The sequence below is a fragment of the Strigops habroptila genome, chromosome Z (genome assembly GCF_004027225.2).
Source record: "Strigops habroptila isolate Jane chromosome Z, bStrHab1.2.pri, whole genome shotgun sequence".
Taxonomy (NCBI): Eukaryota; Metazoa; Chordata; class Aves; order Psittaciformes; family Psittacidae; genus Strigops; species Strigops habroptila.
In genome coordinates this window covers 19796310-19819566 of record NC_044302.2, presented here as the reverse complement: position 1 = coordinate 19819566, position 23257 = coordinate 19796310, and the positions used below count along the sequence as shown (strand labels likewise).

The 23257-nt window shown below is 45.6% G+C and overlaps 1 protein-coding gene across 1 annotated transcript; it reads left to right on the top strand.

The window, feature by feature from the left end:
* Nucleotides 1–45: 45 nt before the first annotated feature.
* On the top strand, nt 46–22486 carry LOC115619906 (heat shock factor protein 4-like). The gene is made up of 13 exons (XM_030512904.1): nt 46–439; nt 4256–4364; nt 5654–5781; nt 7092–7216; nt 9224–9299; nt 10947–11011; nt 12929–13028; nt 13714–13838; nt 15700–15924; nt 17844–17949; nt 19386–19451; nt 20849–20936; nt 22146–22486. The coding sequence occupies exons 1-13, from the start codon at nt 317–319 to the stop codon at nt 22340–22342; spliced, it is 1533 nt and encodes a 510-aa protein (XP_030368764.1). The 5' UTR covers nt 46–316; the 3' UTR covers nt 22343–22486.
* Nucleotides 22487–23257: the final 771 nt, after the last annotated feature.

Here is a 23257-nt window from a genome sequence, read left to right as displayed (position 1 = left end):
AGAAACTCTCGGCAGCGGATTCACGCCGGTGAGTTGCCAGGCTCCCAGCAGAAGGTGCTCAGCACGTGTTCCCTGTGCATGACGCTGCGTGTTTATTCACAGCGCTGTGAGATTGGCTGCAGTGCACTTTCATTCTGTGTATTGTTCTCCAGGGCTGGTGATGCCATCGCATTGTGCTGAGTTTTGAAGAGTGCGAGCAGCACTGCTGATGTGACTCCCTGGGAGCCTACTTTCCACTGGCCCAGGATAAAATTGGGTGGTTGGTTCTCTGAACCCAAAAGCAATGGGGCTGGAGTAGCTGGGACACTGGAAAACTATGCAGGATTCACCCAGCTCTCTGGTGATGGATGGATACGCCAGCAATGTGCCAGCCTTCCTAACCAAACTCTGGATGCTGGTGGAAGATCCTGAAACGAACCATCTCATCTGCTGGAGTACTGTAAGTACAGCGAGTATGGGGTGTCACCGAGTGCCTGCAACACCAGAAAAACCCAGGTCTGAGGCCTGAGCACTGCATTGCACAGCAACTTCCCTTTGCTTTACAGTGCTGATGGCTAACTGGGAGAGTGAAAGGACTGACAGTTCATTAGGAAGCCTTTTGGATATACTTGATATTATTTATCTGCAATATTGTGGCTTTTCTGTTCCAAAGGGACAACTGGTTTGGGAGTATTTTAGTAACAATATATACACATTTCACTTGAAGCGTCTTAAAGGGTGTCTGATACTGAGTCTTGTAAAAAGCCAGACTCTTTGAGAGAGGTTTTCATTTCAATTGAATCTTCAGTTTCCTAAGATTTTCTAGAAAAGGCACAAAGTCCTTAAAAATTTCCACTGCTGTTTTTATTACAGCTAAGAAACACACGCCTTTCACAAATGCCTTGGGAGCAGGCAGCAGATAAACAGCATTTAGACCTCGGGCTAAAACTTATGGTTTAAACAGATCTCAGACTGGCACCCTAAATCACTCTTATTTTGGAAGAGCTTTACTTGATTTTTCAATGAGTCTGTGTGATGGTCACGACGATGTGTGTCTGTAGGGATAGTAGCTTCATAGGGACAGATTGCTTCGCTTTGGCGTCTTATTTGTCACTAAGGCATTAATACAGTAAGTGCAATCAGAGAATTGAAATTATTTATTTGTCCCCCTCATACAGCATTTTGATACCACATTGTGCTTTTGACCTAAGACTTCTTGCAAATAATGTGATTTGTCTTCAGCAGGGAGTTATAAGTCATGGGCATAAACGTGTTCTCCAAAATTGAGAACCTATAACAAAAGCAGAGTTAAGGGTGATGGGGAGGGAAGTCTAAAGCAGCCTTTCTGAGCCTTTCTGTCATGTATTTGTGTCCAGTAAAGTTTTCGTTGAAGACATGAGATAGTATTTGAGCTGCATTATTATCAAGGTAATGGTTGCTTTCTGATGTTGGTATTACATGGCCATACCTTTCAGAACCACCAAGTTTCGGTATTTTGTGTTTTAAATGAGGACTTTCAAAGTGGGAAGGATGTTCTAACATGCATCAGTAGTCCCCTGTCTGTTACAACATCATTATTTTTGACTGATCACCACCACCATGCTTTGCTTTCCTGCAACCTAACATAGGCTACAGCTGCATTCTTGGAAGGTTTTGGTAAGGCTTTCAGATGTTGAAGTTTCCCAGGTTGCATGTTCCCATGTTTCCCAAGATCTTCTTCTTCTATCCATCAGTGTTGTTGGAGCTGAGAAATTGTGTGTGTGCCTAAGATTTCTGTACACAATCGGAACTCTTAGAAAACAGGACCTATGAAGGAGAAGAGATGGAGTGGAAATGCGGTAATGGTTTATATATATACTAAAGGCAGTTGTAAGATGGAAAGCAAAAGTCTGCTGTCTGTGCCCATGGTAGATTGGACAAGAAGTAATTAAATTAGTAGGTTTTTTTAAAATGGAAGATGCAGTTAGAAAGAACTCCTAGCAAATTCCTGATATAGCTTGCCTGGGCAGGGCACAGGGTGTCTGTCATTGCGTGTCTGTCAAAAACAGTGAAGATAAGAATCTGCCAAGACTGACAGAGTCAATTTTGCCGTGGGCAGAGAAGACTTTCAGAGTTTCTCGCAGTTGGTGCTCCTGTGATGTAAGACAAGCTGCTGTATGGGAACAAGCTGGTACACGCAGGGTTCATTGGTGAACATGCAGTAACTCCAAAGTCTCTAGTGTCTGCAGGATCCCTTGTGGGTGCGCCAGCTTCTGAGTACACTGCAGCCTTAAATTCAAAGGAATGACCTCTCAAGAGAGGCCATAAGGAGATGTTCAGGTCACAAACCCCTTGCGCTTCTCATTTTACATCAGTGTGTGCAGCCTAGGATGCATAGCTATATGCTAGAGAGTGCACGGACAGAAGCATAAGGGAAACAGGATAAACCAGCTCTGTCCCCAAGGCAGCTTTTGCAGTGCTGGAAAACCCTGGTCCCTGCTGTCGTATCTGCAAGCTTGGTCTGTGAGGATGCTTCCAGCATGGAGGTTATTAGTGAATCTCTTAAGTTCTGGATCAGCCTTTGCTTCTGCTGCATGGGGTAAGGAATAATAGGAAAAACCCTGGTGATGGTCAAAGGGCGCTGTTGAGGCAAACAGTCCTGTACAGTGTTTGCAGCAGTGAACAAGGAGGAAGAAGTACAGCTGACCCGAAAGTCGCATGTTTGTGGGGTATGCAGGGTTGTTAGAGCTCACAAGCAAGCCAGAGCACAGAGGGAGTTGGGGGAATTCAGACCATTTGGTGATAAAGATGTAGTGGCAACCAGTAGGGCAGCAGGGTTTGCCATGGATGCACGTGGGACCTGCACTGAGCGCTCACGGTCCTCTGTCAAGTACCAGTCCACTGTGAAATAACCCCCTGGGCTGACACACCACTTGACTGCTGGTAATAATGCTGAACACACCAGAAGGATGACAGTGGCTGTGCTGGCCTCAGACCACCCCCTTGCCAAAGTCATGCAGACCCTGGTGTCTTTGGCTTGCTGTCCCTTGAAACTTGGCTGCAGCTGGGTTGGGAAGTCCCTAACATCTGCTGGTGGCTTTGAACTGGCATAGGTCTCTGCATCTTACCTATCTCTATAAAGCTGTGAGCTTAGATTACACAGTTGGTTGGTTCCCCTGGCAGCTCTTTGCAGCTTCTTCTCCACAAGCAAAGCCAGTATTTGCCCCTCGGTAACATTCTGTGCAAGTTTACAAAAGTGCACCATGTGCTGCAAAGCCTGAAATCATGATTCTTCATTGCTCCAAACTCCATCCTGAGCAAAGATGGGATTTAAGCTGGTTTCCCTATCTTCATATCCTGGAGACACTGAGGCTGTTGAGGTTGGGCATTTAGAAAACTTTGTTGAAAATTAATTGGCAGTTCTGTCCCTTGTAAAGCTTGCATGAATTGCTCCTTGCAGAATGTTTCAAGGCAGCTCCAGCATGTCGTGTCTCACTGGCCCTCTCTGTACCAGCTGAACTGTCAGCAGGTAGAAGGCCAGGCAGGGAAAGCACATGGCCTGCAATGTGCCTGTCTCTGCCAGCAATCCCAGGCAGTTTGCATTGCTTTGCAGTCACAGATCTCAGCAATGCAACCCCAGGAGCGGGTATTTTATCTGGTTAATATGCACGTTGCTAGCTTGGACTGTAGAGCATGACTGTTAGCATATTGCAGGTTGCCCTGTGGCTGTGTGCTTTCAAAGATAACCAGGAGATGGTGTGTAGAGCTTCAGGATCAGTGTGGTGTCTCCAGAGATGATGTCCTTTGATGATGTGCTTTCTTGCCTTGCTGTGTTTCTTGTGCCATGTTTCCAGGCTGTGATCCCTCCAGGACTGCTGTGCTCTGGAGTGGATAGGTTGGGTTAGACCTATACAAGCAGATTGAGGGGTTATAATGGCAGTTCCTCTTTCCAGGGCCTCTTTAGGCACCAGAATCTTTCTGTGAGGTCCGTGCAGGGGGGACTGATCACAGGCGAACAGAGTCTGGATGCAAAAGTCTGCAGTTTTTCTCTGAGGTGCTCAACTAAGCAGTGGCAAAGCTTAGAAGGAAAAGATCAAAACTGCAGTCGTAGAGGAGTGACTGTACCAGAACTGAAAGGAGCACATGCGTCGCTGAAGGATGTTGTAGCTGCTCTTAGCTTCAAGGTGACAATTCCAAGAGCATGACTTGCACTGCTGTAGGACTCAAGGGAACCACCACCTCCTGGGCCCCTCTCATGGTCAGGGATGCTCCTCCTTTGTCCTTGTCTCCTTTGCAGAATGGCACCAGCTTCCATGTGTTCGACCAAGGACGCTTTGCTAAAGAGGTGCTGCCCAAGTATTTCAAACACAACAACATGGCCAGTTTCGTCCGGCAGCTGAACATGTGTGAGTTCAACCTCCAAAGCCTGGCCGTGGGGGTCCTACAGACATGGGGATGACAGAAAGAGTGGGTGGGACAAGAGCATGAAAGAGAAGTGTGGGTAGAAAAGTTGAGGTCTCCCATTTATGCACTATTGTGGCATTATTGATTTTCCTAAAGAGGACTTGCCTCTGAGATCTCAGGGGATCCCAGGCTTCCTTGCACTGACCTTAGATTCCAGCATGAAATTTCTGTTAGATTACACTGTAAGATGTACAAATTCCAGGTACCAGCTTTTCTGCTTCTCAAATTGCAGCAATTTGGTGACCTATTTTTATTTCTTTTCCATTTAATTCTATATGGGGCTTTTTCCAGCAGCCTGATACTGTGCCACCTCCTCAGAAACTGCTGCTTCTGAGGGTAGCATGCCCAGAGCTTACCCATTTCACCAGCTGTATCACTGAACTAATAACACAGTACTTCTCCCTGTAAACCTTGCCTTGCTGATCATTTTCAACCTTTAAAGGAGGTTTAGGTGTAGTTTTCAGACACATCTAGATCATGACTGTGTTAAGTATGGTTCTTTTCTGATAGCTTTTGGAAGTTTTTCAATGACCAGTTCACAGAATTCTTCAGTTAAATTTTAACTTTTATATTTAACTATACAGTAGCACTACTGTACGTTTTAGGCCAGCCGTAGATATGGTTTAGAAATGTTCCTAGGACTTCAGAGAAGTACTCAAAGTAGATTTCCAAATGTGCATGGGACCCTTTTTTTCCTAAAGGGGCACCTGCTGCTGGTCTGTGCCTTTGAAAATCCTTCCCCTGAATCCTTTTGGCTTGCAAATCCCACACTGGTTTGGATTGGAAAGAACCTTAAAGCTCATCCAGTCCCAACCCCCTGCCACGGGCAGGGACACCTGCCACTAGACCAGGTTGCTCCAAGCCCCTGTGTCCAACCTGGCCTTGAACACTGCCAGGGATGGGGCAGCCACAGCTTCTCTGGGCAACCTCAAACCAGAGATTTCTTAAGAGCGGGCATTTTAGCTCCTGTCAGTCCAACATGCCCAAGGGATTGCTGGCAAGTCTTCCATGTTGTGGGCCAGCAGCTGGGGTGGCCTAGTGGGGTGCTCGGTGCTCTCCTTTGTGCTGGATTTCTTGTAGATGTGGCCCAAAAGCATGCCCAGATGCAGGGAGGGGGCACAGCTTGAAAAACTTGCGGGAAAGAACAGAAACATCCTCAGAAATGATGGGGTGGGAGGTGAGGAGGAAGATCTGGATCTATTGGCACTTCTCCCACACCCTGTCCTTGCAGATGGCTTCAGGAAGGTGGTGAACATTGAGCAGGGGGGTCTCGTCAAGCCCGAGCGGGATGACACTGAGTTCCAGCACCTCTGCTTCCTGCAGGGCCACGAGCACCTCCTGGAGCACATCAAGAGGAAGGTAAGGGGACGTGAGGCGGGGAGACACCCAGTGAGCCCCTTGGGCGGGAAGGAAGGCTGAGGCATGGCAGACCCCTGGTCCAGAGGGTTCCACACCACCCATGTGGAGAGGCTGCATGGTGCTTCTTCAAAACATCCCTCAGCGATATGCTCCACAACTTAGTCTTTGTGTGGACATGTAGCTCCCTTGGTTTGCTTTAAGCCTGTTGTCTCTTTATTTAATTTGTTTCCCCCAGGCCTTCTGCTAGGAGAGAAGTAATGAATACTTCTCAGTATTTCCTATCCCTCAGGCATCTTGAGCAGGAAATGCCTTGTTTCTCTGCCAGCAGGAGCCTTGGGCCTTTCTAACCCCCTCAGATCCCCTTTTTTGGGGTGGATTGACCAGAACAGTACTCCGTGATCATTGTGGGGGTTTATACCACAGCTGCATTCCTCTCTTTAACTCTCTAAATGCTTTATTGCTTTCAGACCACAAGACCCTGTGCTATGGACCGCTCAGCATAACTCCACAATCACCCGTGGTCTGGTTTCTGTCCACCTCTGTGGACAGTTGGGGCAGGGGTCCTCAGTGTGCAGGCCTGGGCTTTCATTAGAGTTTTGACTGTGGTTATTTGCTCTGTTGTCAGTACTACAAGACCTTTGTGTAGCGCTGCATGGCCAGGCTTGCTTCCACCTCTGCTTTTGAATTGTTATAAGTACGGCATAACTCCTGCAGGGTCTCTCAACAGTCGTCTCCTGTTATTATAGAAGAGATGATAACCTTTTTCTGTCCTCTGTTTTCTGTTTTTTAACCTGTTACTGATGCCCAGAAACGGCTGTCCTCTTTCTGAATTAGCATAGCAACTCCAGAAAAGGGGCTTTAGCAAAAGCCTTCTGGAAATCCAGATGTAATATGTCAATTTGACAGCCTCATCCATGTAAAACACGAGGCTGGATTGTGTCTTTCTGAAGGTAAAGTAGAAAGATTTAATCAAACAACCCAGTTCAATTCCTCCCTGGTCCTCAAAATACTGTGTTTGTTTTTCTTTCCTCAAGCTGATTTGAAATAAAGTCCCCCTCTGCTGGGAAATGTTCTGCTGCCAACACACCCTCTCCATGAAAGAATTTGTCCTGCTCTTTGGTCTGTTTTATCCCTTTGGCCCTTGCAATAATACGTTAGGGATAGTTCAGATTCTTGTGCACATTGCCTGTCCCACTATTTCAGCACATCAGAGCCCAGCTAGTGGAAGTCCTTCCCCCAAGCCACAGCAATGACTCTGCCCATGGCCCTTCTCGTGTCAGTAAAATCCACCTTTGATTTTCTCTCCTCAGGTGTCAGTAGTGAAAAGTGAGGAGTCCAAGATGCGCCAGGAGGACCTCAGCAGGTTGCTGTACGAGGTACAGATACTGAGAAGCCAGCAGGAGAACATGGAGTGTCAAGTGCAGGACATGAAGCAGTGAGTTGAATCCTTAGGTTGCATTTGCTTCTCTAGAGTTGTTGGTCTTGGGGAATGTTTGAAACAAGGAGCCATGTGGGATTTCTATGCAGACTCTGTGGTCTAGAAAATATGAATTAATGCTGAGCCTCTGTCTTCTGTGAAAGGTAGACATATTCTCTTCATCTGTGTTTTCCCTTTATAGATGAGGAAAGCGCAGAGCCAGCCATATAGGAAATATGTGTAGAGCCTGGGGACTTAGCTCAGATAACTGCATTTCTTCCAGATAGAAATCTCTATGTCATCCTCCACCTTCAAAATATATGACTGGCCTAAAATATATAAGAACACAAGAACTCCTGCAGTGTTTATACTGTGGACCCATCTCTCTGAAGACTGTGCCTTCTGACATGGCCAAAATTGTTGTATAAGAGCAGAACAAGCAAATGCAATGCTGCTTGCATGTGGCTGCCTGGCCTCCAGCTGTCTGAGCCTCTGGGATTTTCTGAGTCAGAGATGGTTCCTAGGAATTTAGTCAATGGATATGGTTTTATAAATCAGGTACTCTAAAACGTTTTTATTTGCCTCTAAAATTTTAATTCTTAAAGATAACTGTTTAAAAAGCACTTCAATAATCAAAACTTCATTCCAGCCCAGCACCCTAGGTGCCATGGATAAATACTTTTATCCTACCTCAGTTTTTAATGATTCCAACACTTAGCATGTTCATGAAAACCACAACATGAAATCCAGGTGCAGTGACAATGAAAGAGTTTCTAGGCTTGTATCTTGTTTAATTTTTAAGGAACTCCAATATCAATGATTTGGCCTTGATTTTAGTTTATTCTCCCTTTTGATTTGCTTGCTACCTTCCTCCATCTAGCAAAAGGCAAAATTGCACTGAACTGAAGAAATTAATACAAATTTTATAAAGTAAGTAAGACTAGAAATCCCAGGCTGAAGCCATGGTGCAGAACCATTAGGACATAAGTCCAGTACAAGCTGTCAGACTAAGGAACCTGCTTTTCTCAAAATCCTCTCAATACCGCTTCAGAAAGTTTAGTGCAGAGTTTCTGGCTGCAGCAGTAGGGCAGCTACTGTGCTATTTTGAGCCCTGGAACTTATCTTCCCAGTTCGAGCATCAATCCACACTAGAAAAGCTAAAAAATCCCAAAGGATTTATAAATTTCACCTGTGTGATAGGTTTTGCTGGCCTGACAGTTTTCATACATCCGTATACTCCAGATAAATTGACTGACAAAATCTTCTGCTCATAGACTTGGCTGGCATCCGGATTTGCAGGCAGCACAGTAAATAAACTCAGCAATTTCCTATCCCACTTTCTGGGCCGACTGTTCAAGGAAGCCTGTAAACTCTCCTGTGTGCTGCATCTGCAGACAGAAATGAAATATGCTCTGTGCAGTTGCAAGCTGGTCACAGGCCTGTGCTGGATGAAATCAGTGACTCCCACTAATAAAATCATTACAATCCTCCCAGTTCAAGGCTCTAAGATGCAAAAGCATCTCTAGCTGCTCCAGTCACTCCCAAACATACCCCAAATACCTCATATCACCACGTTTGAGGTTTCAGCAGGCAGAATACATAGGCTCACTATCCATAGGATCTCTCGGCCCTAGGGGGCACTGGGGCAGTTGTGGAGAGATTGGGCTTTCTTGGCTCCTGCAGGAAGAACAGTCTTGGTATTCAAAATCATACCAAGTCACAAGTCAGGCCTTGCTGAAATTCTGAGTTTGGCCCAAATGCCCCATGAAATCCACACATGTGCCCTCCCCTGTAAATGTTGGATTCTGTTTTATTTGTTTTTCCTCCATGATTTGTTCTTTTGAGGTCAAGGAAAAACAAGGAAAGCAACTGTGTGACCCTGTTTGGGACACCTGAAAAGAGCCAAGCACTGCAAGAGCCCTAGAGTGGGACAGACTTTGCACAGTTGGGTCTGCTGTGCATCATGGCAGCACCAGGGGCTGTTGGAATGTTTCCCTGCGCACGGAAAATTTGTTTCTCTTTCAGGCAAAATGAAGTTCTTTGGCGGGAAGTTGTTTCTCTCCGGCAGAACCACTCACAGCAACAGAAAGTGATCAACAAGGTAATGGTCATATTAACTCCAAACTCACTTGTATGCTATGGTGTATGTCCTCCTCTGATTTTTTTTTTTCTTGTCCAGTAATCTTCTCCACGCTGATATTGCAGTATATTTATTTTCCCTCTCTCTCAAATTGTGTGATACTCTTATGTGTCCTATGGAAAGTGGTCATTAACAAAGCACAGATTATGCCCTTTAGCAAAAGACTTTAATTTCCCTGTCAGTCCTTGCTAATGGTGATGTTAGAAACCACTTTTCTGTTGAAGACCTGAGCAAGAGAGCACAACTCTCACTAATTGCCCTGTATTGGCTGAGTTCTGGTTGTACAGGTGCCTTTGGGCTTCCCAAATCTTTTCTCTTTCCTTTGTACAGGAGAGGAGCCTCCCCCTCCTGCCAGCAGTGAAACTGTGAGCAGCAGAATTGATTAGCAGAATTGATTCCCTCACTGGGGACCTCTAGCAACTGTTGCATTTGCTGGTGTTACTGGTATAGAATCATAGAATGGTTTGGGTTTGAAGGCACCTTAAAGCTCATCCAGTTCCAACCCCCTGCCACGGGCAGGGACACCTTCCATTAGACCAGGTTGCTCCAAGCCCTGTCCAGCTTGGCCTTAAACACTGCCAGGGATGGAGCACTCCCCACTTCTTCGGGCAGTTGTGGAATTGCTAGTTGATGAATTACTGTACAACCTTTTAGACCCAAGGAGAGCTGCAGAACTATTTGCCATAACACCTAGCATGACCAGTACTAGAAAAGGCCTCTCCAGTGATTCCCAGATGGTGCTGACGTGACTGAGCACGTCACATTGCCCAGTCTTCCCGAGAGCCACGTTCTGACCCTCACGTGGCATCACAGAGTCATAGGACTGGATAGAAATGCACGAGGCTATCAAGCCTTCCTCCAGCTCTGAGGCTGGGCCAGCCACACCACTCATCGTGGAAACATTTATGCAACTCTTTTTTGTTATATTGAGCAATGAGTAAGAGACAGCTGTGATATAATAATGCTCTCTTTGTCTGGAGGGCAAAGCAGAGCATTAGGCTCAAGCCGACCTGGGAATATGTTGCCAAGTGGTTCCTCTCCAAAGCCATTCTGCATCCTTTTTAGAGTCCTCTTCTATCGATGCTGAATTTCACAGGGCTGAAAAACTCATCCAAAAGAGCTGAGAACTCCATCCGGGGTCTCCCCTAGGGGGTTGCCTCTTTCACTTGCAAAGTCTTTGTCAGACTTTATAGAGCCTCCTGTAAAGGTCTCGAAAGACTTTTATGGAGGAAAAGTCTAACCACAGGCCTAGGAATATTTGCATATGTACTTCACAGGCAGATTCCCAGGTCTAATTGGGGTAACTGGAGTTCTGCTTGCACAGAAGCAAAGAGAGATGGTGCTCAGCACATGCAACTAGCAGTCTTTGCCTAAAGCAGTCACCTGGCTGAGTTCCTTGAAAGCCAGGCAGGTCGTTTGAGTTCTTGGAATGCTCGGAGCTGTCCTGGGCTCCAATGTCTCATGCCATTTGGCTCCCACATTCCATGGCTGCTCCCAGCTTTGGGGTGGTGTCAGGAGGGAGGAATGTGTGAGATAAGAATGGCTGCGAGAGCAGGGAGTGCTGAATCACTCTGCTGATGAACACTGAATTTTGATCTCTCCTGACAGCTGATTCAGTTTCTGTTTGGCCAGCTCCAATCAAGCTCTAGCAGCACTGGGATAAAGAGGAAGCTGTAAGTACCCTTGTGTGGTGCGCACAAGCTCATGGGTGCATAATGCTGCCCCTCACTAAAAGCACAAGCTCAGCTTGCCCAGGCGGGCGGTCACCGGACCAGGGCACCATGGTGATGGGAAATGAATGGGCTGAACTGCCGAGTCAGACCTGCTGACATGCCCCATTCAGTGGCCTTTAGAGAAGCACCGTGTCAGCTCGTGACCTTTATTGGGGGAACACAGCGCGTGGTGGGAGATGGGAGCACTGACTAGTGGGAGGATAAAAGGCAGGACCCCACTGCTGGTCCTAGAGTTTTGCCACTTGTCATCAGTAGGAGCAGGGCCTGTACAAAGTAGGGACAGAGCCCAGCTAGCCCACAGACACCTTTAGTTTGACCCACAGTCACTGCATGGGGTGTGTCTTCAACACAGGTTTGGTGGCAGGTAACCTGCAGGCCTTACAGAGAGGGAGGTGGAAAAAGATTTTAGCTGAGATAACTAAGATAAATAAGCTCTTCATGGACAGGATTGGCATGTCTGTAGATGTCACAGGAACATCTGATCTGGGAGGCTTTAAATGGATTAGTTGCAAAAGTAAGTGTTGGATGGAGGGTCATCTATGGTCCTTGGAGCAGAGAGCTGGACACTTAGAAATTCATAATTGTCTCAAGGCTCGCTATGATACCTCACTGTGTGCTAAAGGACAGATTATGTCATAGCGAGGTCCATGTCAGAGTCATTCAAATGTTGTTTTCTATTCTGTGTCTTTAGTTAATGTCATAAAATAGGAAAAGACTCTTGAATAAGCTGTTAGACCACACTGAGATCTCAAGCACTGTGATCACTGTGACCTGCTGTATAATGTCCTTCACTGTGGGATCTAATTGGACTCTGAGCAAACGCATACTTTCTCCCAGCATATCCAGCTCCAGTGTGTGTAGGACGAAAGGAGCTTGAAATTATCTTCTGTCAAGCCTGTTAGACATGATTGGGGGAAAAAACTGTTGGCTTTCCCTGCTGCACCCCACCAAATCCCTGTCTTCTAAAAGAACACTGAAGATGCTTTTCCTGGCTGCAGGACAGTGGGAGGAGAAGAGGGATTTGCTAGGCAGTTTTATAGGATCATCACAGCAGTAACAATAGTGGGTGTGTAGGAAAATATATAATTTTCCAGCTCCTCTGCGACTGTATCGCAAGCCCAAAGACTGCCATGCAGGAAGTTTTGTTATGGAGAGGTAGTGCCAGTTTGAGGCTCCTCATTTTCTCTTGGTTTCAATTATTTACTAAACATAAAGCACTACTGTACAGGACCCAGCATACAGACCTGCTTCTTACTGTCAGTGACCACATCTGTAAAAGCCTGTCAATCATTTATTAAAAGTCTGTATGCAGTGATTTTAGGCTCTGCTCTGCTTTGTCTCCCTCTGCTTTGTTACTTACTTCATGGGTGGCATGGATTCCTTTTCTGCAGTGCTATGTATGAAGATCTAGCTTTGCCAAAGAGGCTCCGAGCTCGAGGGAGCTGATAACAAGGCCAGATTCCCAGTATTGCACTAATAATTCCTGTGTAGCTACCTCCAGTTAAACAACTGGGGATCCAGCCTAGAGCTTGGAAACACCAGCAGTTAGAAGAAAGCATGAATTGAATTTGTTCAGTTCAAAATATGAATTAAATTTAGTATTTTACTTGCATCTTTCAAACCAGATCTAGAAAACCTAGATCATCCTTTGTCTACATGGCTAATGCCCTTTTTTAACAGTGACCTCCAAAACTGTTTCCCTTCCTTGTCCATAACACTGGACAAGAAAGCACCTTACAGCTGAGGAAAAGCAGAGTACCAGGGCAAAATAATCCTTGGCTGAGAGATGTTTCTTGTAAAAGCAACTGGGAACCAGCCAGTTATGTACTGGGAAAACAAACCTGTTTCTCTTCACAGACCGCTGATGCTTGACAACGGGATCTCAGCTCCACAAGTGTCCAAGTTCAGCCGGCATTTATCTACAGACCCCCTTCATGACCCTTATTTCATACAGTCGGTAGGTTTACACCAGCCTCTGAGCTTTGTGGGATTTCTTTGGCCAGGGTGGGAAAATGTTTGAAGCAATAATGCAGATTACACAGCAAGTAGTTTGGCAAGAGCTTGGCAGAGAAGAAGAGGCTTGCTAAGCTGGGTGACATTCATTATTTCTTCAGCTCCCCTGTTTCAGGAGGGGCACGTGCTTGCATGCTCTTGTGCTTCTGTGTTGATGTGGGAGGGAAAGGCAGCCCCAGCATACCAAACTCTCCGTGGTGTTACCCCAGCCTAGCTCACCTCAAGGGTAGAGAGGAAGAAGTATGTTCCAGCAGGGAGTACTACGGTCTTTCCGATCAGAGCCAGGTTGCTGCAGTTACTGAGGGACAACAACTCCCAAGGGGGGAGTTGGGCTCTGTTTGGATCTTTCCCTCCAGAGAAAGCCAAGCAGTCTAGGCAAAATATCAGACATGGCAAAACCTCTCAGTAGCTGACACTTCGGTCACAGTTCTTATTTTACACCTGCATTTCTGTATGGTTGGAGGAAAGACTGGAGGAAACTATATTGTTGCATAGTAGGTAAAACCTTTCTTGGTTTCTGTACAAAGAGGACTCAAGGGCATGGTGAGCTAACCCTAACTATCTCAGATAGGGCCTTGGACTTGTTCTGGGCCTCAGAAGAATAAATATAATTTTTTCTTTCCTTTTAGCCATCAACAGAACCTGCCTCTTGCTTAAGCAGCCCCGCAGTTGCTGGAGGACCCATCATATCTGATGTTACTGAAGCATCACCATCCAACATAATAAATATGCAATCCCCTCCTGAAAATGACAGGTAAACATGTTTGTGATTAAAACCAGGGCAAGTCAGGTATGGAAATGCATAACTTTAAAAGAGTTTTTCCTGGCTGTAACTCTACCAAAGTCTCTGGTTCACAAATCTCTGTAGAAATGGCGGGCTGGAATATTTTTTCTAATGTAGGTCAGATTGTCAGAATTAGGGAGGGATAATAACAGCATAAATTTGGAAATAAAGTCATAACCTCCATGCTGAGAACTTCCACTAACCTCTTGGAGAAGTATTCCCTGGTTTTTTATATTTTGTTCTCAAGACAGGGGCGCTCTCAGGCTTTATCAAATAATGAGGTACTTGTTGGGCTTGTTGAGAGAGAGAAAGAAGTTTCCTTTTTGGCTTTGGCAAAGAAGAAACAGAATCAAACTTGTTCATCTTTCTGCTAATGAGGACAGAAGGGTTTCATCACAACAACTTCCGATGTTTGACAGCTTTTCTGTGAAAAGGCCCCGGTAACTTAAGAACTGAAGGCAGAGGTATTTTAATGCTTATCTCTTCCTGCCACATGACATGCAGGGTATTTAGGGTTAGTAGCAGAATAGAGCAAATAGTGTCAGTGGAAAGTAAGTAGACAGATGAATCATGGAAACAGTTTCTCAGGCATAGAGGCAAGGTAGTTATACTTTAGAAATTGCCTGTAAGTCTGCTTCGTAATTTAAACCATAGCCATAAAATTAGCTAGAAATGTGTAAAGACCTCCAGATTAGAAACAGCAACAACAACAAAACCACTACCACCAACAGCAAAACTACCACCACCACCAAAACCGTGGAGCCATTTCTAAAGCAGAAAAATTCGAATATAACCTTCAAGTTGCTTATTTCTACTAATTACTGAGTGCCATCTGGTGGCCTCTGATCTGTGCTGTGCCTGAGAATCTGAGCCAGCCATGGCCCTCATGAGCTCTGCACTGTGCTATTTCCTAAACCTGTATGAGCTTCTGGTGGGAGCTTAGGGTTCATGAGATGAGAAGATGATCTGAAAGGAACGCTGAGGAAGGCTTTGTAATGTCACATCCCATCCCCTATGTGTGACACACACGTGTGTTGTCATACAGCAAAGCTAGTCTGTAAGTGGTGTAAGACAGTATTTTTCCAGTATGGCTTTCCATGCCCTGTGCCTGTTGATCTACATGACTTTGTCCCTTTGGCTCCAGTTGTGCAGGATCCCAGGGAGCTGTAAAATCACCTACTAGTAGTACGGAGTAGATTTTTACATACAAAATGCTACTATTCAAAACTTCAATGTCATATGTCTGCCTAGGAATAACATGGAGTGCCTCTTCCATTGGAAAAAGGCAAATCTCTGATTCCAAATCAGTAAAACATCTGACTGGGACTGTCAGATCTTGACAGCTTCTGTTCCAAATCCTTCAGAATCCAAGGTCCTGACCTGTGTTATTAGGATCTAGGGTGCTTGCTGGTTGAATCCTAACTCCTGCATGGAAAAGGTCTTACTGATCCCATTCTTGTCTCTAGGCTGGAGACTTTTTCAGGGGAACCTCCCTAGCCTTGTGACCCTTTAGCTGTCTCAAATTTAATGCTCCTCTGAGGAATGATTTACACATGGAAGTGTATTTCCCATATTTGCAAACAATGAAAGGGACAAATTCAGTATAACTGACTGATGAATTACATGAAGCTGGAGCTTGCTTCTGGAGCTTGCTGAACGGTTGCTGGAGCTTGCTGAAAGGTTGCTGGTTTCTTTTGCCTGCCTAGGGAAGTTGGAAAGACATTGTGGGGCAGTTTGGGAATTGAAAGCAAGCCCTTGTGCTACTGCCCTTCCCAGCAAGGCCTTTGTGGAGCAGATGTGTGTGTGGTGCTAAGTCTTGTTTCTGATACAGAGAGAAATGCCTCATGCTGATTAAAGAAGAGCCAGTCAGCCCTGGAGTGAAAGCCACCGCTGAGCCTGATGTCCCCCTGCCAGGCTGCCGGGCTTGCTCTGAGCCCCCTGTGCTCCCTGTGGCCATGGTTCAGTCTGTTTTGGAAGGCAAAGGGAGTTGTGGCACAGCTCCTCCAGGGACCTCACAACCATCTGAGAGAAGAGGCAGAAGGGCACTGCTGGACAGGTGAGGGGCGCAAGGGATTGCTGTGGCCGTGTGTGTTCATGGCCCTCTTTTCCCATTCACAGCGGGGAAAGGGAGGCTGAATTTGTCATCTAATGCAGCCCGGTGAGCTCCATCCTGTACCTGTGGCATCCGCTTAGAGGATTCTTGAAGCCCAGGGGACAGTTCACATGGGTAGGGGGGTCTGTGGATGACTTTGCTTGAAGGACCCAACAGAAAAAGAACTCTCAGAGCATGTGCCTCAGAGCCATGGGAGCAGGAAGAGGCTTTTTGCAGTGAGAGGGATTTGCCCTCTCGAGGTCCAAGTGTCCATATCTACAGACCTGCAGGCCACTGCACCACACTACACCTGCAAAGAGCTTGTGTGCCCTCTGCCACTTGTTTTGTTGAGTCATTACGTAAGGTCATAAAGAAATATTTGTCAGTGGTGTTTCTGTGCAGTGAATGAGGTGTCACTTGTGTGCCAGTATGCAGACAGTGATGGACAATGACAATCACTCATAGTCATAACCTCTGCACTAAGTAGGGCATATATTTGATAAGGCATCAAAGCATCTATCAGGTCCAGGCTTGGGTCTGAGAAGGAAATAATTTGCCACCTGTCTTTTCCTCTCCTGTGCTGTGAAGTCAAATAGACTTTTCTCCTTAGTCTGTTCTCCCTGTGCATCTCCTCCTATCCCCTTTCCAAGGTGACTTTCTTCTTTCAGTGCTAGATCTGTCTTCAGAGGGCAGTCACCATGTGGGCAGCATGCTTTGGGGAGGCACCTAGGAGCTGACACCACAAGAGATCTGGCTTCCCCACCTCCGACTAAGAGTGAAACCCCACAGAACTTAGCTGCATTGCTATGCTTGCCTCCTTGAACTGGAGGGGCTCAGTAAAATGCTAGGCATCCAAAGCAAGGCTTTATAAAAGGGTATAAAATCATGGCTTAAAATTGTGAAATAGCGGGTGAGGCGACTCACGGGGATGGAGAGTGGGGAGTTTATGTTCACTAAGTGCAGGAGTCTGGTACAAAGGGATGGAGGTTTCATTATTTGGAAGCCAGGCCATGCAGGTATCCTGCATGTGACAGTCACCCAGAGGATGATGTTCTCTTGCAAGGGGGTTTAGTGCAGTGCCATTAGGCTCAGCCACAGGGCAATCGGGGTGAGACAGTTCTGGAGCTGGAGTCTGCCATGGGCCGAGGCTGAAATCCCAGCAGCACCAGTGTAGTGAGTGAGTGCACAGCAGACTTCAGCAGGAGGAGAGCATGGTCTACAACTGCAAAATTCATTCTTGTTGGCAACTGCAGCAATGTAAGGAGAACTGGGCAGAAAAAACACTATAGGGTTATCAGAAAGGCTTCTATTTTGCCTTGGGTCCTTACAGAGAACCAGATTCCTCCTTCTGAACCCATTGAGTACTTCAAACCATTTTATTAGAAGAAAAGTCGTAAGTTTTTTAAAGATTCTGGATTTAAAGAGAATTTTTAATAGCTTTTTGCGGGGGTTAAACACAGCAATTCCTTCAGATGAATGTGTCAGATAAATGCAGCCTGCAGGCTCCCTTGAAAACCATTAGTTAATTCAGCCATCTTGGACCCAGGAGGATAGGAATACAGCCTGTTCTGGATCCCAAGTGCCTCTCTAGGATTTCCTCTAAGGAGAGCTTTACTTTTCCCAGTCTTGAGGAGATGTGCATATCCCCTAACCACATGTCGCCCAGGAGAGTAGTCCCACTTGTTTTACCACCAGCCCGGCTCCCTGTGTGCTCTGCTGGGTTGTGCTTCTGGGATTAAAGCAAGTTATATGGCATAAACTCAGGCTGACACTGACCTCTCATTTCAAAATGAGATTTAAGTATAAACTCATGTTGGAAGGCTGCTCAGTTCTGCTTTCTACACGTATCTATAGAAGTCTCATTTCCCCTTGTCTTTTCTCAGAACAGATATTTCAGACCCCTTGGAGGGCTCCGACTGGAGCTTGGAAGGGCTGCAGCTGCTGCTGAGGAGCCAGCAGTATGGCCTGGAGCCCGCCAGCCTCTTGGATGTGAGTGTTCGGCTGCAGGGAACAGTTGCGGGGTTCACAGCGGTGCTTTGGGCTGTAAATCAGTTAGGCACACAGACTGTCTGCTTATCCTGATACGGCATTTAATCTGTCACATGCTGCCACTGCCCTATTTTGACCTGCTCAAAAGAACTGGCAAGATTTCAGACTTTAAATGATGCCTTTTTACATTTGTTCTGAAAATACACATTTGAACTTCATGGAACACAAAACACAATGCATTTGGTGAAGGCATCAACATGAGACCTAACACGTTTACGTAAAACAGGTTTAATACAACTCTTCAGCTAGTCTGGTAATTGCTTTGGGTGGGTTAGATTATTTTCTGCATATTCTGCATCTTAGATACTCTGAGACTCTGTTTAGCTCTACTACCTTCCCCTCTTCTTCACATTCTGGGAAGTGTAGCTGATGTCAGATTCTCTCTCTGCTGAGATATTTATCTGTCTGCAGTTCTTAGGTCACTTTTTTCTTTAGAAATGGATGGTGCCTTTTTTATTAACTACATATGCAGCAATATGAAGGTTTGTTTATTTCTCTCCTTCTCTCTTCCCCCCTACATATAGTTAGTATATGAAAGGTTTTTGCCAATAATCAGATAACTCTGTATATAAGAATCTGTGTCAAATATATGCTCCCTTGAGGAGGTGCTTCAGATACAGACACACATGGATAAACAGGAATGAAAAATCATTTAAAAAAATCAATCTTATTCTCTTAAAGCCAATTCCCAAGTGTCTGTGATTGATTTTGAATTTACAGTAAGCTTTTTCAATGGCCTGCTCTATCACTGCCTCCATTGGTTTCTGTTTCTTATTTCTCATTAAGAGATGTTTTCCTGTTACTGACACACTTTTCTCTCTGTGCCACTCAACGTCACAAGAGTGAGAATGAATCATAAAACTGTATTCCCAGATCAACAGCTCTTTTCTCAGGTTGCTCAGACTTCTTAAGAAATGCCCATTGAGGCATTGATGCAGCAGTAATCTGCCCTCTCCTACTGTGTTTTGGAATGCTTTTTAAAAAATATGAATCTGGAAGTGTCCTGGGACCCAAAAGCAGCAAGAAAGGGCTTTGACTTGCATGTTCAGTGACACAAAGAGTTGCCCTGGTTTACAGCATGACTGTGGCACAGGGTGTCAGCGCTGTCCCACCACTGGCAGCACCAAGGCTTGTGGCTCAGCACAAGTGCCCACCACTGGCCCCTTACTGTTCTGGCTGTGCTGCAGATCAATACTTATGGAGCCTGTAGCTTCAGTCAGTATGTTGGAGCAGCTGAGGCACAGGCCCAACTGCTTTTTGGCATCTCCGCCAGCAGGGCTCTGGCCCCAGCAGACAGCCAAGGTAGGCAGCTGAGGATAGGAGTATCTTAAACCATGACATCTTTCAGAGCCCTCATTGTATTTTTCTCTCAACAGGTCTTTAATCCCAATTTATCTTTAACTGAGTGGAATTTGACTGAAATGGAAGCTAGTGGGTCCCCGGTAAGCGATGTGTGTTTCTGAGATAATAATAATAGCAATAATAATAATAACGTTGCAAGGCTTGTGCATAACTGAAGAATGCTGAGATATTTTACAGACAGGAGAGAGTGGTAAAGCACAGCAAGTACACATCTCCTGCAGCTAGGCTGAGAGTGCTACCGTATACTCTTGAGCTGCCTTTCCCACTAATCCAGAGCTTGTTTAGAGACACACTGGTGTCATGGAGTCTTTAATTGAAACTGACTCTGAACTTTCTTTTGGCATGAATGTCACATCGTGCTAATACCGAAGATTCATAAAGTATCTTTGTGCCAAAACTCTTTATAAAGTGCAGCCATCCCTGTACATCTCAGGAGCAGTAAAACCACATGCAATTAGAATAGAGGTTCATGCATAGCCGTGCAGAAGAAACAAGAAGGAATTGCTCGGCAGTGTTTGTTTGGGATTGACATTGACACAGGCATTTCTGAAGTGCATATGGTGATTTAATACACAGTGAAGGAAATGTGTGTTTCATGGCTGGGTTCTTTTTCCTGCTGGATGGAGGGTGAATTTTCAGAGCCCTCATTGCCAGCCAGGTTGGATAAAGACTTGGATGGTTCTGCCATCTCTACAAATGTGCAAGCAAAGTGTAATCTATTCTAATGAAGTACGAAAGGTGTCTAAGCCTGCTTCATGACATCACTGTCCTTTTTAGGTTTTGATTTAATAATTTTGAATTTATTAGGTAATTCCACTTCCTGAGTGTTAAGAGGGAGAGTCTTTGAAGAGATAGATAATATTAGCAAGTTGTGGAAGCAAGGGGCAGTCTCTTTTTAAAAGGATTGCGTAACAGAAAAGGCCAAGGAGGAGGCTGCAATGTTCTATAGTTCAGTTCTCAAGTCCACTGAATTTCCCAGCATCTGGTGTAGCCCGCCAGAGGTAGGCTTGCTCGTCCTAAGGAAGTTCTGAGCATAGAGAAGCCTGGAAGGTAATACTTGCTGCAACTCCGTGCCTAGCAGTGCTGTGCAAGCAGAAGCTAGTTGTACTTTAAAGACAGTCATAGGCAAATGGAATGAAGATTCCTTTCATATTTGTTGCTGGCTGCAGAGGACTCTGGGTTTGCTTTGTCTGGCAGCCAGGCGGGGACAGCCAAAGTGACACTAGCCTGGGCTCCTTGCATGGCATGAGCTTCGCGCCATCCTAGGCAGTACTAACAGGGGGTTACATCTCCCTCAGCCCTCTCCATCAGGCATTCTCCCCTTGAGCACGCACTTTTGGCTGTTTTAGAAAAGTGGAGGAGAGGCAGGGCAGGGAGTACAGCATTGATGAAGCACTGATTTTTCAGAAATGTCCTAGTTCTAACGAGCTCCCCTGTCTGTATAATTGTACATTGTAGTTTATATTTTTGCATCAAGATGCAGCGACTCATAGTGGATCTGGAGAAGAATGCAACTGAGCTGTCCTCAAAAGTGTTCAACCCACCATTTAACAGCGCCTGTCCAGGTAGGAGCACTGGCAGCTCTTGCAGACTCAGGAATGGAGACACAATGGAGATGTTAAACATGTCAGCAGCTAGATGCAATGTCCAGCACTAACCACTTTGAGGGAACAAAGCATATTGGTTATTTTATTTTCACAATTGTCAGTCAGCAATGTTTCCGTAACAACTGTGAAGCTAGTTACTGAGCAGTGGGAAAAGTATGGGCAATAAACTGAGGCTTAAATGTAATTGAACTACCTCTGTTTCTGCTTGGGTCCACATTGTACCTACTGGTATCTCCTCTGCCTGTTCATTGCCACTTAAGAACAATGTGGGGACCTAAGTGGGTAGGGGTGGTAAGAGCTGCACGGCTCCTGGGTTTCCTCTTCCTCCTGCTGCAGAGATGTGACCCGGTAGCTGCTAGCAGCCAGAGGCAAATATTATGTCTCAGCTTCTCCAGATCTTTTACCAGACCTCAAGGGAACCGTCCAGCTGACCTCTCACCCACTGATTCTGATAAAGTGCATCGTTGACCTTATATATGAATCCAGAAGTGTTTTCCTGGTCTCGGAATAGTGATATATTATTTTCATGTGTATTCAGCTGGGATAGACCTGAAAGAAAAGCTTCTGTGAGCCTCCACTTGGTACTGTAGCCACCTGAGGCCACTCCAGAGTTTTGACATGTTGTGTATTGTTCAAGGACTTCCAGTCTCCACTTTTAACTCAGCGTCTTGCATGAGCATAAAAGGTGTTAGAAGCCCAGGTATGCTGGAGAGAATTCTTCAGCAGACTGGAGCTGAACTGCACAGGAGGAGCATCCCCTTTGCAAAGCCCTTCCGGTCCCTGCAGTGGCATGGTGCTGGAATAGTGGGGCAATTGACAAATGTCTTCTTCTGCAAAGATGAGGAAAACCAGACAGTTCTTGAATGCAGGAGAAGAGAAGCTTTTCAGTGTCTCCAACCGTTTGATCATCCCTTTTTGACTTCTTGTGAGGCACCTCAGCATTCAGGCAGAACCCAGCTTGGCAACCTGCAGAGATTCCTACTGATTTTAATGGGCTTTTGAGTGAGTCTGAGTTTGACTCAAGTGTTTCCAAGCATTTTTTGCCTGGAGTGAGGCCCCTCACCTCCTGATGCAGTGGGAATTTGCCATTTTTCAGTTCTACATATGTAAAGCCTGGTAATTTGTCTTCCAGAAACTGAGTTTTCTCTTGTCCATTTGCATTCCAAGGGAAAGAGGTCATTCTTGAAAGCACCCAGGAGTTCCTTGTTGATCGTCAGTCAGTCTTTGGAAACGACCTCATCAACTTGCCTGAAAGTTCATCGCTTTATGTTCCACCTGACAGTATGGCTTCCTACCTGTCCTCTGTGGGTGTCCAAGGGGAGATCCCATTAAACCTGAGCTCCTCAACTGACAACAGCCAGTGATTTAGATTCCAAGAAATGATGTCTCCCTCCCACCCATTCAAGCATCCACAGGTTTGAATGTAAAGAAACAAAAGTGACTCAGAAACCCATAAGAGAGTTTCTTTTTGTGCCCTTTCTTTTTGAGTAGATGGAAATGGTCAGTAGCTGTTGCATTACCCTCCCTGCACCTGGATTTCAGTGTTTGCCCAGGATAACAAGTTTAAAACGAAGTACTGCTTCTGGTGCTTGCTCCTGTGGGGAGTGAGAACTTGGCAGGTTTGGGTTTTTTTCCTTGGAAATGCTTTTAGAAGTTTCAAATCTAATAAAATTTAAGTGAAGAGTAGCTTGAAAGTACATCAGGGACTTCATAAAATATAATGATCCTGACTAGTGTCTGCAACGGCAAACTACTGGATTTTATTGGGGCAGCACAGATTAGCTAAAATGCCTGACCCTTCTGGATGCTGTTTTTTTAATAGGAAAATAGTTCTATATGCCAGTCCAATGCTCTAAAAATATTCCTTTATCTATTTTCTGGTTTTAATGGGATGTACTTGTGCCTCTCCTTTATCCTCCTAGGTGCACACTGAAGACCTCTTCAGGTGTGCAGAAGATCATTTTCTGAGTGACCACTCCAAGAATGTGTTTCTGGCTCCCAGAGGAGCTACAGACCACTACAGACCCCAAAACATCCCGTGCTGAGTTGAAAGGGTTTGTTGTTTGGAATGTTTTTACCCCAAATTTATTTCCTCTACCATACAAACAAAAGGGATAGACTCTTCTGCATGCACAAGTTTCCACTTGCAAAGAGGACAGAGGAGGCGGACTCTGGGTTTTGGTGCTGGCTAAGTATTCTATGTCCAGTCCAATGTTTTTTTCCCTTGGCCTTGACCTATTCTATTTCCCCTGAAAATGTGCCTGTTGGTTTATTGATGT